Source organism: Hyla sarda, chromosome 4 (assembly GCF_029499605.1).
Source record: "Hyla sarda isolate aHylSar1 chromosome 4, aHylSar1.hap1, whole genome shotgun sequence".
Taxonomy (NCBI): Eukaryota; Metazoa; Chordata; class Amphibia; order Anura; family Hylidae; genus Hyla; species Hyla sarda.
This window is the reverse complement of record NC_079192.1, coordinates 171,378,373-171,393,282: the sequence shown is the minus strand read 5'-3', so window position 1 is coordinate 171,393,282 and position 14,910 is coordinate 171,378,373. Positions and strand designations below refer to the sequence as shown.

At 40.1% G+C, this 14,910-nt stretch overlaps 1 protein-coding gene across 7 annotated transcripts in view; it reads left to right on the top strand.

Moving 5' to 3' along the window:
- HMG20A (high mobility group 20A) overlaps positions 1-14,096 on the top strand; it is a 39,380-nt gene extending 25,284 nt beyond the window's left edge. For 4 of the 7 annotated variants that reach the window (XM_056572738.1, XM_056572737.1, XM_056572739.1 and 1 more), the window contains exons 3-9: positions 2,697-2,838; positions 2,997-3,212; positions 4,634-4,766; positions 5,018-5,049; positions 12,984-13,059; positions 13,215-13,430; positions 13,711-14,096. In XM_056572738.1, the coding sequence (XP_056428713.1) occupies positions 2,697-2,838; positions 2,997-3,212; positions 4,634-4,766; positions 5,018-5,049; positions 12,984-13,059; positions 13,215-13,430; positions 13,711-13,847 (952 nt within the window). In that variant the 3' untranslated portion in view covers positions 13,848-14,096. Of the gene's footprint in view, positions 1-457; positions 520-2,696; positions 2,855-2,996; positions 3,213-4,633; positions 4,767-5,017; positions 5,050-12,983; positions 13,060-13,214; positions 13,431-13,710 lie in introns of those variants that run through there. The other 3 variants (XM_056572741.1, XM_056572743.1, XM_056572742.1) reach the window with 3 other exon arrangements.
- Positions 14,097-14,910: the final 814 nt, after the last annotated feature.

Here is a 14,910-nt window from a genome sequence, read left to right as displayed (position 1 = left end):
GTGTCCCTGCCAGTGCCAGGCATCAATAACCAGTAGGGTATATTTGTGGTTCTGTTCTAATAAGTAGAATTACGTGACAGACACAGTGGATCACAGTAAAACTCCAGCTCTATTTTGTGGCATATGCAGGGCAAACATTGGTATAGAAATACATGGACTACCAACAGCCAGCGCATTTCAGATCAATTTGACCTTTAGAAATTACTAGTGTTGGAACAAATAATACTGCAATATACAGGAAAACTGGAAGCTCACCTGACAAAAAGGTCATGTGATTGTGACTGACCAGTTACACCTTTACAAACATAAAAATAATACAGAAAACAAAATCAAATGTAGAAACAGAGAAGAGCAACACAAAAAATATAATCTGTGGCAAGACCCATAAGCAAGCCAAACAAGGAATCGGGGTTAAATAATAACACAGGAGTTGGTGATCCTATCCTGGTTCTTACAGTATGAAGACAACGCAGATGCTGTGATGTCCTAGATCCTTGGGTGTCTTTTCAGCATCATGCAGTAAGTGACACTTTATCTACTAAACAATATGTTAACTGTAATATAAAATATGTAGTGTATTTAGTCACCTGTATTTCTTGCTGCAATCAGTATGTAGGCTATACCTTGTGCACTAAGGGTACCTATTAGGAGATATATCTTTGACATCTCAGTTGTTAATCTTGATATTTTAGCAGTATCATGGCATTTTAGGGAAGTGCATGCCAGCAATTACTCTATTTAACCCCTTAAGGACCAAGCCCATTTTAACCTTAAGGACCAGGCCAATTTTATTTTTGCATTTATGTTTTTTTCCTCCTTGCCTTCTAAAATCCATAACTCTTTTCTATTTCCATCTACAGACCCATATGAGGGCTTGTTTTTTTTTTTGCATGACCAATTGTACTTTGTAATAATACCTCTCATTTTACCATAAAATATACGGCGAACCCAAACCCTTTTTTTTTTTTATAATTTTTTATTTTTATTATATAATTTATTTTATATTTTTTTTTTTTATAGGGAGGAAATTTTATAGGGAGAACCACAATTTTGCCATTTTGGAGGGTTTTGTTTTCACACTGTACACTTTGCGGTAAAAATGACGTGTTCTTTATTCTGTGGGTCAATATGATTAAAATGATACCCATGGCTAGATACTTTTATATTTTTGTACAAAATCAGTAATCTAAAATCGCCCTATTTTGACCACCTATAACTTTTTCATTTTTCCATATATAGGTCGAAATGAGGGCTCATTTTTTGCGACATCATCTGTACTTTGTATCGATAGCACATTTGCATATATAAAACTTTTAGATTTTTATATATTATAATTTTTTTTTTTTTTAATTTTTTTTTTTTTTGTGACAAAAAAGCAGCATTTTTGGACTTTATTTTTTACGTTTTCGCCATTCACCATATGGGATCATTAACATTATATTTTTGATAGTTCGGACATTTTGCACCCGGCGATACCAAATATGTTTAAAAAAAAAATTAATGCTTTTTGGGGGTAAAATGGGAAAAGCGGACTATTTTTATTGGGAGGGGATTTTTCACATTTTATTATTTTTTTTTTTCTTCAAATTTGTGAACTTTTTTTTTTTTTTTTTTTACACTTTATGTCCCCATTGGGGACTATCTATAGCAATTAGTTGATTCCTAATACTGTTCAGTGGTATGCATAGGACATAGCACTGATCAGTATTATCGGTGATCTTCTGCACGATCTCAGACCAGAGTAGAAGAGCCCAGGAGACTGCCGGAGCCAGGTGAGGGGACCTCCAGCCGCCATGCTGGATGAGCGGTTCGCCACAGCAGCGATCTGATCATCCATTCAAAGTACCGCACGGCATCTGAGGGGTTAATGGCGGACATCTGCGCGATCGCGGATGTCGGCCATTACCGGCGGGTCCCCAGCTAGCAGCAGGAACCTGCCGTGTATGACGCGAGCACCGTTCCGATACTCGCTGTCATACACAGGACGTAAATGTACGTCCTGGTTCACGAAGTACCGCATAACCAGGACGTACATTTAAGTCTGTGGTCGTTAAGTGGAAGAAAAGGTTCTCTTACCACCGTGAGGGTGCAATCCTGTGCAAACTATATACTGCACCACCAGATAGTCTCAGCAGGAGGCATGAACTTCTAGTTTCCCTATCTATTGCAGTATTGTCCAACCAAACATTAGCCTTACTTAAAAGGTCAAATTGGGCTGAAATGTGCTGGCTGTTAGTGTTCCATGTGTTTTCTGTTATATGCGCCACAATAAAGTTGTAGTTACCTCTCCTTATCTTCTGATCCATTGTGCTCCCTAATGCTTCTAAGCAGATTGATTATACTTGTGGTTCTGGGTAGAGATGAGCGAACTTACAGTAAATTCGATTCGTCACGAACTTCTCAGCTCGGCGGTTGCTGACTTTTCCTGCATAAATTAGTTCAGCTTTCTGGTGGGCTGGAAAAGTTGGATACAGTCCTAGGAAAGAGTCTCCTAGGACACTGTATCCACCTTTTCCAGCCCACCGAAGCACCTGAAAGCTGAACTAATTTATGCAGGAAAAGTCAGCAACCACCGAGCCGAGAAGTTCGTGACGAATCGAATTTACTGTAAGTTCGCTCATCTCTAGTTCTGGGCCATATCACACTTTCACTATCTAGCAGACACTGTTCTGAACATAATATTTTCTGTCTCTCAGGACTCAAAGTACAGATTCCTTGAAGAATCATGGAGGACCGCATGCCCCTACTTCTCAAAAAGAAGGCCAAGATAACCAGACCCAGCAGCAGAGCATGGAGCAGCAGTTGTTAGACAGTGGTGAACTGAGACAAGAGGAAGAGGTGAGCGAGGTAACAGGTAAATCTTGAAACAAAACACAAAGCTTTTTTTTTTTTTTTTTTTTTTTGTGTGTGTGTGTGTAAATTGTACTGTATTAAACTGAAGGGAAGCATATATCATGTTGTATACTCGAGACATGTAACTTATATTCTTTTTACAGCAACCAAGACCTCGACGAGGAGGATGGACCAAAGGACGCAAGAGGAAACGAAGCCCACGTGACAACAATGCTCCAAAAGCTCCGCTTACTGGATATGTACGCTTCATGAATGAGAGACGAGAGCAGCTAAGAACAGAGCGTCCTGATGTCCCATTTCCAGAAATTACCAGGATTGTGGGTAGTGAATGGAGCAAGTTGCCCGCTGAAGAGAAACAGGTGATCTCATTTTATAGGCTACCATAATCTTGTCATTTTTCAGTGCCACACCAAATTCTCTTTATACCACTGAACAGTACAATCTATGCATAGTTGAATGGTTGTATATTGGGGCTATATATTGTAGTCATTTTGCATATGAATGGTAAACCATAACCAAGTTTAAGACCACTTTTCTAAGTACTTCTCTCAAAGCAGTTTAGTGGACATAAGACATAAGTTCCCCCATTCAGGACAGGAAGGAAGATTTGTCACAACAATCGTAGCTGTTTAAGAGGGTTTTCAGCTGCTGGATCCAATGCCACAAATGGCCACCGTGTCTGTAAAAAAAAAAATACCCACAATTCATTTTGTTTAAATGTTGCTTTTATTTCTCGAAGTGCCATATCTAAAGCCCTCTTGTGTAAAACGGCCATATTTCAATGACCTGTGCCCTTCTGGCATTTGTTAAGTGCATTGTTGTCAGACTTTGCAGCTTCAAATAACTGCATCGAATTGCTAGAGTTTAGGGCAACAGAAGCACTGTAGCTTTAGGTGATCATGTCTTGGCAAAGTTGATATTAAAGGGGTTTTACTATCTTATAAAATGATAGGCACGCTAGGATATTCTTACTGATCAGTGAAGTCCGATCTCTGGATTGAAGAAACTGCAGTTTGGTACTTTACATTAATGGGGTGTCACTGCAGTTTCCTGCACAGCATCACCAAGGACAACCGCTGTGCAGGAAACTGCAGTGACACCCCATTTATGTAAAGTACCAAGCTGCAATTTCTTCATTCCAGAGAGATTCCAGAGGAGAAAAGAAAACTGTGAAAGGGAACTCGGCTCTTTACAATGCTGACGAAAAAAAATTATTGATAGATTGGCCTTTTCATTCACGTTCTATGGAGTAAATTGCAACTTATTCCGGACCACACAGTTAAAGGGGTACTCCACTGGTAAGTGTTCGGAAGTAAATGTTCCGAACGCTGTCTTCGCTCGGCGGGGGGGGTGGTCATCAGGGCCAGGCCCCCCTCAATGCAAATCTACTTCATAACGGTGGCCAGTGGAGTACCCCTTTTAAAGATGGTAAGTGTTCTAAGGGATGTGTTTTTACTTAATATGCATCTCATTTTTTTTATTTGTTCATTTAGCCATTTCTTTGCTCATTGTAATAAGTACATTTTGTTCTCTTCAGCTAGCTTTTTATTTTTTTATTTTTTTATTTTTTTTCTTAATCCCTTCATGCTTAAAATATGTATTTTGTTTATTCACCTTCCCTACTCATCATCTTATCTGTATCTGGTCTTTCCATCTGCATACCATCTTTAATATCTTTGTCCTCTACTTCACCTACGCTTTTTATATACATATCTGTCTGCCCTATCCCCCGTAAACTCTCTCCGCCTCCACCAGCACTGAGCTATGTGTGTTGTTCTAGCGTTACCTGGATGAAGCGGAAAGAGACAAGGAACGGTATACAAAGGAACTGCAGCAGTATCAGAAAACAGAGGCCTACCGATCTTACAGCCGCAAGGCACAGAGTCGTCAGAAGGGGAGGCAGCAGAGGCAGGGTGAGGTGTGGTGAGAAAGAAGCTGGGATTGAGAGCAAACAGAGGTGGGATGGGTTTGTATGTCTGAGGCAGGGTGGTGAAGAAAGGTAGATGTCTCTGGTGAAGGGATAGAAATTTCTATAAAGGTGATAGCGGGTGTGTGTCTAGTTTGATGAGATGGCTACTCGGTTTTAGTATTGTCAGTTGGATTCACTATATGTTATATGGCTCAAAGAGAGAATTTCCTTCATGATTCCTCTCTCTATTTTTAGAAGGATCTCGTACAATCTCCAGTGACCCTGAGGTGAGGATTCTTCTCCATAATAAGCCCCCCTTATCCATGTCCTATACAACTGTGATTTTCTGATTGACCTTAACACTGCCATGCAGAAAGTCCTCTTTGCTGGGTTAGGCTTCTAGTCAAAGTGTTAACAGTGTGGCAAAGAGGCTAGGCATTCATAAGCCAAAACTGGTTCTTCATCTAAAGGGAGAGAGGTAAATATAGTAACATATTATGTATAAGGAAATATCGGAAGAAAAAAAAGACGGAACACACAGAACTGAAACATGGATCAAATCCATAAATGTTGTAGAGTAATATGAATAGTAAAAGTTAGCAGGTGAACTGTGAACAGTTAGCACAGAGCTGGATTTTAAAGAGTATAAAGCGGTATAAATATCTTCCCAGATTGATCAATCTGCCTAAAACCCAAACTGTCTAGTTTTGCCCACAGTAGCCAATGTCAGTTCAGCTTTTATATCTTGACACGCTCTGGTAACGCTCCTTTCACACTATATGTTGCTCTGTTTTAAAGACCTGTTATAATCCCGTTCAGAAAGCCTTCAAAAAAACGTCTGTTACAAAATACCATTAAAGTCTATGGGATTTGTTGATTATCCGTTATCACCCGTTATGAATATTGAACGTTATTTGTGATGGGGGAAAAATTAGTGCATCTGTTTTTTCTCCCGTCACAAATAACGTCTGTTGTTCATAACAGGCTATAACAGGTGATAACGGATAAGCAAAAAATCCCATAGACTTGAATGGGATTTTGTAATGGCAGTTTTAAAGGGTTTTCTTAACGGTACATTATAACAGAGAAATATATAGTGTGAAAGGAACCTATAATGTAAGCTGAGCTGTGACTGGCTGCTATAAGCAAAACAGATTGATAATTCTGCTCAATCAAATAACATTGTAGAAAGTCAGCATGGTATTATAACATTGCAAAGAGAATTACCCCATGCAAAAACTTACAAGTTCAGGCAGAATGTCACAGATGGCTCACAGAATATTTGACTACATTGCATAGCGATCTTTCAACTCCATTTACAATTTGCATATACAATTAACGTACATAAAGTTAAATATTTGTAAATACATAGGGTCACTTATGTTGTCCAGATCTACAATTGCAGCCTGTAATAGTCCAGAATTCCAGTCACAATTGTTTGCTTAAGAGCTGAAATCTTTTAACATCTTCTGCTGGCCCAGTGCCTACTTAAGCTACTTCCCAATTGCTTGTTAGATTTTGGGCACCTGTTTTTTTTTTCCTCATCACTTTTTAAGACCCCTGTTTGCATTTACACCGTTGACCGTGAGGGATCAGGAATGTTCTAATTTTAATAATTCTGACAGGCATGCAGCATTAACAAATGGCTTTTTTTTTTTTTTTAGTTTTTTTTTTTTATACTTCATTTGGGGGAAACAGAGGGTTAGTTAGAATTTTCCTTTTTTTATTTTTTAACACACAAGCATTAGATTGCTTGCATAGATCATTGCATTTATCTAAGTTTATAGGTGCTCTGCTGGTACAGCCTGCTATAAGCAGACTGTATCGGCAGAGAAGTTGTGGCATGCACAGAGGCCTCAGATTGTCATTACAAGCAATCAGAACCCCTCAGTTGCATAGCAACGGTGCCAGTTGGGCCACTGAACTACCAAGGACTTATATCCAGACTGTTTTAAATGCTGCATCAAAACAATAGAGTGGTGCCTGTTATAACTCTACGGCATCGGTCAAAAAGGGGATAAAGGCTATAGTCACCTTTTTTGCTTTTTCCTTCCCATGTTTCCTGAACACAGAATTAAGCAACTTTGTAAATAATATTTCTAAAAAAAAACAACTTACTATTTCTCTGCTACCCTTAGTGTTGGAGATAGCTGCAGGGGGAGTGATTTACACACCACCTCAAAGAGTGACAGATGGGATAAAGAGAGGAAAACAGTTTACAGTGGAGGATCATATCAGCTGTGTACACGTATAGAGAAAATGTAGAGCGCTCACAACAAACTATAGTTGCTGTAGAGGCGAAAATGAGTACCTATAGAAATGTTTGTTTTAATTTTTTTTACCGTAAGTACAAAACAATGAAGAAAAAAAAATTTTCAGACATTTCCATAGCCTTTTAGGAGTTATATTAATGGGGTGATAACAAAAGAGCTGCTATATTAACCCTCTTCACAACCATATTTTTTTGGTTTTTGCCTGCTTAAATTTCATTAAATTGAATAACACTGGTGCCACTATATATAACCTTTGTGTGGACTATATTCGGACATTGATTCTTTCCAATCAATACATTGATTGGAACTTTCCCACTTTGCTTCTATATGATATACAGTACCCTGTAAAGTGTACAATGTAAAAGAGTTCCAACACCAAATCCCAATCACCAAAAGGTGACTGGGTATAAAACCCCTATACTTATAAATCCCCCTCTTACAGAATATTTGAGATGTATTAAAACTTCACTTTTATTAGTACTTAAGAGGTCCAAAGAAAGTGTATTAAAACCACCAGCACCGTCCCTATAACAATTTGAACTCTCCTATATGGAGTAGTAACAATGTATCGGCATCTGCAGTAAGTCTTGTTTAGGGACTAAGGGCTGTTAATTAAAACCACAAACTGCTATGTCTCCCCTTTTTTTGTGGTTTTAATTAACAGCCCTTAGTCCCTAAACAAGACGTACTGCAGATGCCGATACATTGTTACTACTCCATATAGGAGAGTTCAAATTGTTGTTATAGGGACGGTTCTGGTGGTTTTAATACACTTTTTCTTTGGATCTCTTAATAAGTACTAATAAAAGTGACGTTTTAATACATACCAAATATTCTTTTAGAGGGGGATTTATAAGTATACAGGTTTTATACCCAGTCACCGTTTGGTGTTGGAATTTTGTTATTACCCCTTCCCCACTCTGGGCCGTTTTTATTTTATTTATTTTTTTCTATGTAAAATAGCACAAACTATGTTGGCTCATAAGCTCTGCTGGCACATTACACAATAAAAAATATAGCTCATCAGTAAGATGCATATTCTATACATTAATGAAATACATGCCGAAAGTTCTGATGAATAGAAGTGGTAACTATCTATGTTCTTCTTTTTTATTTTTATTTGTTTATTTATTTTTTCTCCTTTTGCGTACTCCGACATCGTTAAAACTCCAACAGTAAATATATTAAAACGGGTAATTCACTATAGATCGTACTGGATGAAAGCGGCAATAGTTAATATGAAATCGTAAAAAAATGCTTAGAAATTACAGTTGCACTAATTTGCAGTTATTTTTCAGTCTCCACAACCTGCAGCGTTAAACATTTTTCTTACTTCTAATATGGGAAGTAACAGCAAATTAGTGCCGCTGTAATTTCTATGCTTATTTTAACAATATCGTATTGACTATGAGCTGTTCTTTAGTGAATTCTAGTTATTTTTATTAAAAATGTTTTTTTCTTAAGTTTTATTTGATTATGAGTATTAAAAGGAGAAAAACCTAAATAGCTATCCACTATATAGCTTTTATAGCTATAGAGGTGTGTTTTTTATTTATTTTTTTTTGAGGGGTGGGGGTCATGTAAGCATGTATTTCATGCATCTTTCTGATGAGCTATAATATAGATTATCCTTCATTACATTGTGTCTGAGACAAAAAAAAATCTGGTTTTGCCCATATCAACCAACCTTCGTTACTTTTATGGCTACATAGCTATTTGAAGTCTTAATTATTATTATTTTTTTTTTTTTTTTTGAGGAGTTGTATGTTTTGTTTACTTTTAGATTTAGGACCTTAATTCCAGGCAATATAATACACATAAGAAGGAGAGATTTCTCCAAACCTGTGAATAGGAAAAGTTAACCAGTTGCCCAGAGCAACCAATCCGATTCTTCTTCACTTATTTTTCCGAGGCTGTTTGAAAAATAAAAGATGTGAATGGTTGCTATGGTCAACTTTTCCTCTGCACAGGTTTTGATAAATATCTATAATAATTTTTTGTAAAATGCATTGGCATCTGTTTGGGCATACCTAAGCTATATTTTGGCAGATACTGACTAAAGCCCTGAGGCCCAAAGCACTAAAATTTTCCTTTCTCGGTCGCTCTTCATTGGGGGACACCTAACTGATGGGTATATGCTCTTGACACTAGGAAAAAGAAAAGTCGGCTCCTCCCTGGCAGGATATACCCGCCCTCCTGCAGTGAGGTAACCAGTTTTAGCTAGTGTCATGTAGGAGGTAAGACACATCTGGAACTCTCCAGACCTGGTCTTTTTATTATTTTCTAGAAAGGGCTGTCTCACGGCAGATGTTTTTGCGGCTGGAGTTCCAGTACCCCATTGTTGGGGCGTGGTATACTGGCCCTGACCAAGCGTGTCTCACGGACGCTCTACTGGATGTCACTGATGCTTTCCACTGTCCCTCTGGTTCCATCTTTCTCTTCTGGTGACGGGGGTTATTAGCCTCTCCGCCCTTCCACCTTTTGGGTTCTCTATCAGGCAGTCACCCCGTGGACTGTAGGTCACCACTGCCAGGGTAGTTACACGTGAGTCTCTCAAAGTTGCCTCATGTGTCTTGTACAATGCGCTACGTACTTGTTTACGGGGTTACCTGCTTGGCCAGGTCCCTCTCTGCATGCTAGCTACTCTGTCTACAGGCTGGTATCTCTCCTTTGTGTGTTTCCGTGTGCGGGACCCGACGTGGCCATGGTCTCCTTGCCACGTGGCCAGACTGTCTGTTTGGTGTTCTCCATCTAGTCGCCTTCCCCATTCAGCTGCTACTGCAGCTGTAGTCCTGCAGGGTGTGTGCATATGGGTCCTGGGGACCCCTTCTTCCTTTTGCGGCAACAGTAGCATCGCTCTGTTTTCCTTTCTTGGGTTATGCCGTTGGTCTGCTGGGGCATTTCTCCCTTTCTGCTGCTCCCTTGGAGGTCTGTGTTCCTACATATGCTGGGACCGCTTTGTAGGAGTAGAGCCATCCTTCCTTTGGCTCGGTGGGGGCACCCAAGTTTTTCCGGGGATTCGTTCCAGCGGTTCCAAGGCGGTTAAGCACCCCTGTTTTGCCATGGGGCCTGCTGCAGCGTCTGTCTGCTCAACCCCTCCATGTTCTTCCGGGGGTTTCTCTCTGAGGTCCCTGTCCAGAGTGACTCAGGTGCCTTCTGGTCACTGTCTTGACCAGCTCTTAACACGTCTTGTATTTGTTGCCCAGCCTCAGTGTGCAGGGTTCCGATCCCTCTTGGGACGCAAGGTGACTCCTCCATGCGGCGAGGGTTGCCGATGGAGCCTGGGGGCTTCGTCCACCCAGTCTTTGTATTTCCCTGCTCCTCCTGCGCCTAGCTCGCTTGCCAATCCCCCTTTTCACAAGGGGTGCGGTGATCAGGGTACTTGTTGTAGGCCTGTATTTGAGTTGTTGCCTCGACCGCCCTTGTTTTTCCCTCCTTTGGGGAAGTTGTTGTTGGTTGTTGTTGTTGTTGTTGTTGTTGTACATTCCACAGTGTTTTTCCTACCTAGGCTTGTGTGCTTCTGTCCACTCTCACAGCCTAGTGCTCTCCCTGGAAGGGTGTGTCCTTCTGACCCTTTGGTCTGTGTCGGTCATACTACATGGATACCACAGTCTTCTGGAGTGCTCCTTCCTATAACCAGCCCCTGGTAGTCCAAGCTGGGTTCTCGCCAGGAGAGTTTTTTTTTTTTGTGGACATATGACCCGGGTGCCTTAGGTCTCTACAGAGGACTAACTTTTCCTTTTGGGTCCTGGTCCATCTCCTTGGACGGGAGATCTTCCGTGGCTCATTTTCTGGGCCTGGTGTGTCTCCGACCTGGGGGCTCGTCCGCTGGCCCTGCAGACATGTGAGTTCAGTCTGGGACTGTCTCCTTTCGCTGGTGATTTTTTTTTTTTTTTTTTTTCTCTCCCACCCTAGGGGACTGCTTTGGTACGTCCCATCAATTAGGTGTCCCCCAATGAAGAGCGACCGAGAAAAGGATTTTTTTTATTTTTTTACTCACCGTAAAATCTTTCTCGTAGCCTTCATTGGGGGACATCGCACCCACCCATTTCTTCTTTGTTTCTTTTTCTTGAGTTCTCCGGGATTCCTTTCTAGGGTCCTTCGGACGTAATTCCTCGGTGTCTTCTCCTATTGCTTTGGGACAAAACTGGTTACCTCACTGCAGGAGGGCGGGTATATCCTGCCAGGGAGGAGCCGACTTTTCTTTTTCCTAGTGTCAGCGCCTCCTAGTAGCAAGAGCATATACCCATCAGTTAGGTGTCCCCCAATGAAGGCTACGAGAGAGATTTTACGGTGGGTACAAAAAATCTCCTTTTTCTGGACAACTTATCTAAAATTTACAGACTGACAATATTTTTTACAGGCACATTGGAAAACCATAAGGAATTAAAAAGACTATTGGGTAGATTTATCAAAATCTGTGAATAAGAAAAATTGACCAGTTGCCCATAGCAACCAATCAGCTTATTTTATCTTTCAAAGATAAACAAAGCCCCCTCCCTTTTTGTCTGTGCTCTGATTACATGAATCATGGTGCTTAAGGGGCCAACATAATAGCTTTCCCTAATCTTAGCAACTGGTGTGCAGCTGTGATTAAAGGGGTACTCCAGAGGACTGAAACTTATCCCCTATCCACAGTATTGGCTGAGCAGGCCGTCATTTGGGCTCATTTCTGAGGGTAGGGGCAGGAGTGCCCTGAGGACGAGTAGGAAGTGTGGTCATGCACAAGAGATTGCGGGGTCTGACTGCTGGGGGTCTGGATAAGGGATAAGTTTCAGCTCCCCGGACTACCCCTTTAACTATAGCTGTCCTTCACCAGATTATCTTCCAGACTCTGCTTCTGTGCACTGTAAAGTCATGTATGTTAATCAAAAGGGAGAATATGAGAACATTTCGCTACATGAGCTTGTATGTGATCATATGTGAAATGGTTAAAAAAGCTTCCCAAGAAAAGCCATACATGGAAATGTAGGTAGACAGTCTGTAAGAGTTGCTGCTTGTTAGCAACTTTCTGTTCTGGCTTATAGAGGTGTCCCAGTAGTGGACCTCCTCTGCCAGGGCTTATAGATCGTTGGTTGTTCTGATCTGGTGACTTTTATTTTCAGCAGTGTCCTCTTTACACATGCACTTTACAGCAGTCTTGTATGGGAGAAGCTAACTGTCCCAATACATGATAGAAGTTTATCTGTCTGCCTATCAGTTTCTAAATGTCAATGCAACTCCTGACTTATCAAATGTGCTGTAATTTAGAATCTGCACAACATAAGTAATGCAATGTATTAGCAAAATTACAGTACTTAACATTTGATGTTTCAGAGGTCCATACACCTTAGGTGTCCGCCGAACCTCATGCACCACGGAAGGCGGGCTTATTTACTTTTAAAAGAAAAAGCTTTGAGCAAGTTAAAATCCATTGTGCCCAATTCTTGTTTTCCTCCCGACATCTGCCATCAGGGGAAAAGTCTGAACATCCGCATACACGATAGATGGTCAACTGATGCTGCCAGTTTGGCCAATGTTTATCGAACGTGTATGGCCACATTTAGTTTTATCTATAAAGTGTAATGAAGAATACACACTTGAATTTCCATTTAATGGCAATATTCCCTAGTCTTAGTTATACATATTCCAAATTCTTCCCAGTCAAGGTTTTAATTTCTAAAAAAAATTCTGTATTTGCTCTGTTCAGCATACCTGTTACACAATTTCATTTCTCAGCTTTTGCCATATTGTTACTTTCCAATAAACCCCCTTTTTGCCTAACATAATGTAGTTATTGCATTCATAGTGTGTACAGTCTTTTTTTCACTACACTTTTTACCATGTCTGTTGCCTCCCAGTTGTATAGCAGATTTTTCTCTCCCTGGCGCTTTGTTTACTGCCTCCATTCTTAGCTCGCCTCCTGGTACACTGTCCTCTCCATCATTTTTATTCTCGTCTGCTTTCAGAAAGAAGCGGTTCTAAAAGAAAGACCAGTGTTTGATATTCCAATCTTTACTGAGGAATTTCTGAATCATAGCAAAGGTATGGTTCCTGGGAAAGCACGCCAGAAGGGTTAGAGTCTGGGTGATTGATAAATACTTTGCTGACAGAAGACATGGTAATTCTCTTTTGGTAAAAGCTGGCTTCCTATGTTGTTTGTGTTCTTTCTCTATTGGCATCCATCATCCCATCTTTAGCACGGGAAGCAGAGTTGAGACAGCTCAGGAAATCAAACATGGAGTTTGAGGAGCGAAATGCAGCTTTACAGAAACATGTGGAAAGCATGCGATCTGCAGTTCAGAGACTAGAGGCTGAGCTCAGCCAAGAACAAGGGAGAAACTCTCTGCTTCAGCAACACATACAAAATGTCCGCCAGGCACTTGCACATTGCCTACGTACTGTTCCTCTTCCAGGTATAGTTTATTCATTTGTTTATGCTATCACTACGTTTCTTTGTAAACAATACATTGCACATGGTGAAAATGTCATCTTAGGGAAAAAACAGTAATCATTTAGAATAAATTACAGTAAATAAAGGAAAGGATAAACATTTAAAAAATTGTATTGGGATGCATAGATCCATTATCATTTGTTACTTAAGTTTGACATACTACACGAATCTCTTTTAATAGGCAGTCTATTAATAGCTAAATATCTGTCCCAATCTTATTCTCTGTCCCTTATTTTGCCCAGGTACTAATGAGACCCCAACCGTGGAAACTATTGATTCTTATATGAGCCGCCTTCAAAATGCTGTGCTGACTCATCCCAAGGAGAGCGAGGCCATAATCTCTGGTGTCCGAGAAGTGTTAAGTCAGCTGGAAGGTTGAAAAGGAATCGCACAATGAGGACCTTATAATTTTTACCCCTTTTTCAGGAAGAAAGGTTTTAAGTTGTAAAAAAAATTTGGGAGATCACAGTGGACTGGGGCCAATACAAATGTTTTTGATGCTTTCTCTTGATCTGTTCACTTTGCAGCACTGCATGCAGTATGTGAATAAATAATAATTACTGTTTCAGCTTTTAGTATGCTGTTAACACCACTCTTAAGTAAACATCTTTTTTTAATGGAAAACAAATGTGGCGTATATTTTTATTAAATTTTTTTGTTTTGCTTTATAAGCCTTTGGGGCACTTGTTTCACAATGATTTATATTACTCTGAAAATGTTTAAACAGGCAAAACGGTATAGCGAAGTCACCTATTCAGTGTTGAGATAAAAGAATGATATGATAGAAGATTTGTTTGGTGGCTAGAATTTTTGGATCTCACCTGTGGGCAATTTAACTGCTGGGACTACCTAATGTTGGCACCCAGCTCTTAAATAATGGCTACTTCTAAACATTGTAAGTGATGTAAGGGGCCTGTCAGACTAGACAGCGGGAGCCTTATGCATAAACTGTTCTAACAAGTGTCAGTGTTGCCAACAGAAAACAATTTAACCTGTTGCTATAACTTTATAATATTCATCATGAGATGGAATGCCTTTTTAACCATGTTAGGGGTTTGCTCTGTATATCTTCTAATAGGTCTGTTACAGTATTAAATGGGGAGTATTCAGTGGTCAAATAATGGGATGACTGATGCAAAAATATCAATCTGTATCAGTCCTGTCTTAATCCCATGAATGGGAACTAATATCTAATTATTTGACCTGATCCTTTAAAGGAAACCTGTCGCTATGTTGTTGTTCTAACATTTCTTACTGGCGCAATAGGATGAACGTAGGAAGTTCAGGACTCCGCTCTAGTGTGAAAAATGTTTAATAATATTAAATTGCAGGACTGGGTGGGTTTCATAGAAGCAACTCCAGTTGCGTAAAAACATGCTAGTGGTTAAAGGGGTACTCTGGCGTTTGACATCTCTTCCCCTATACACAGGATAGGGAAGAAG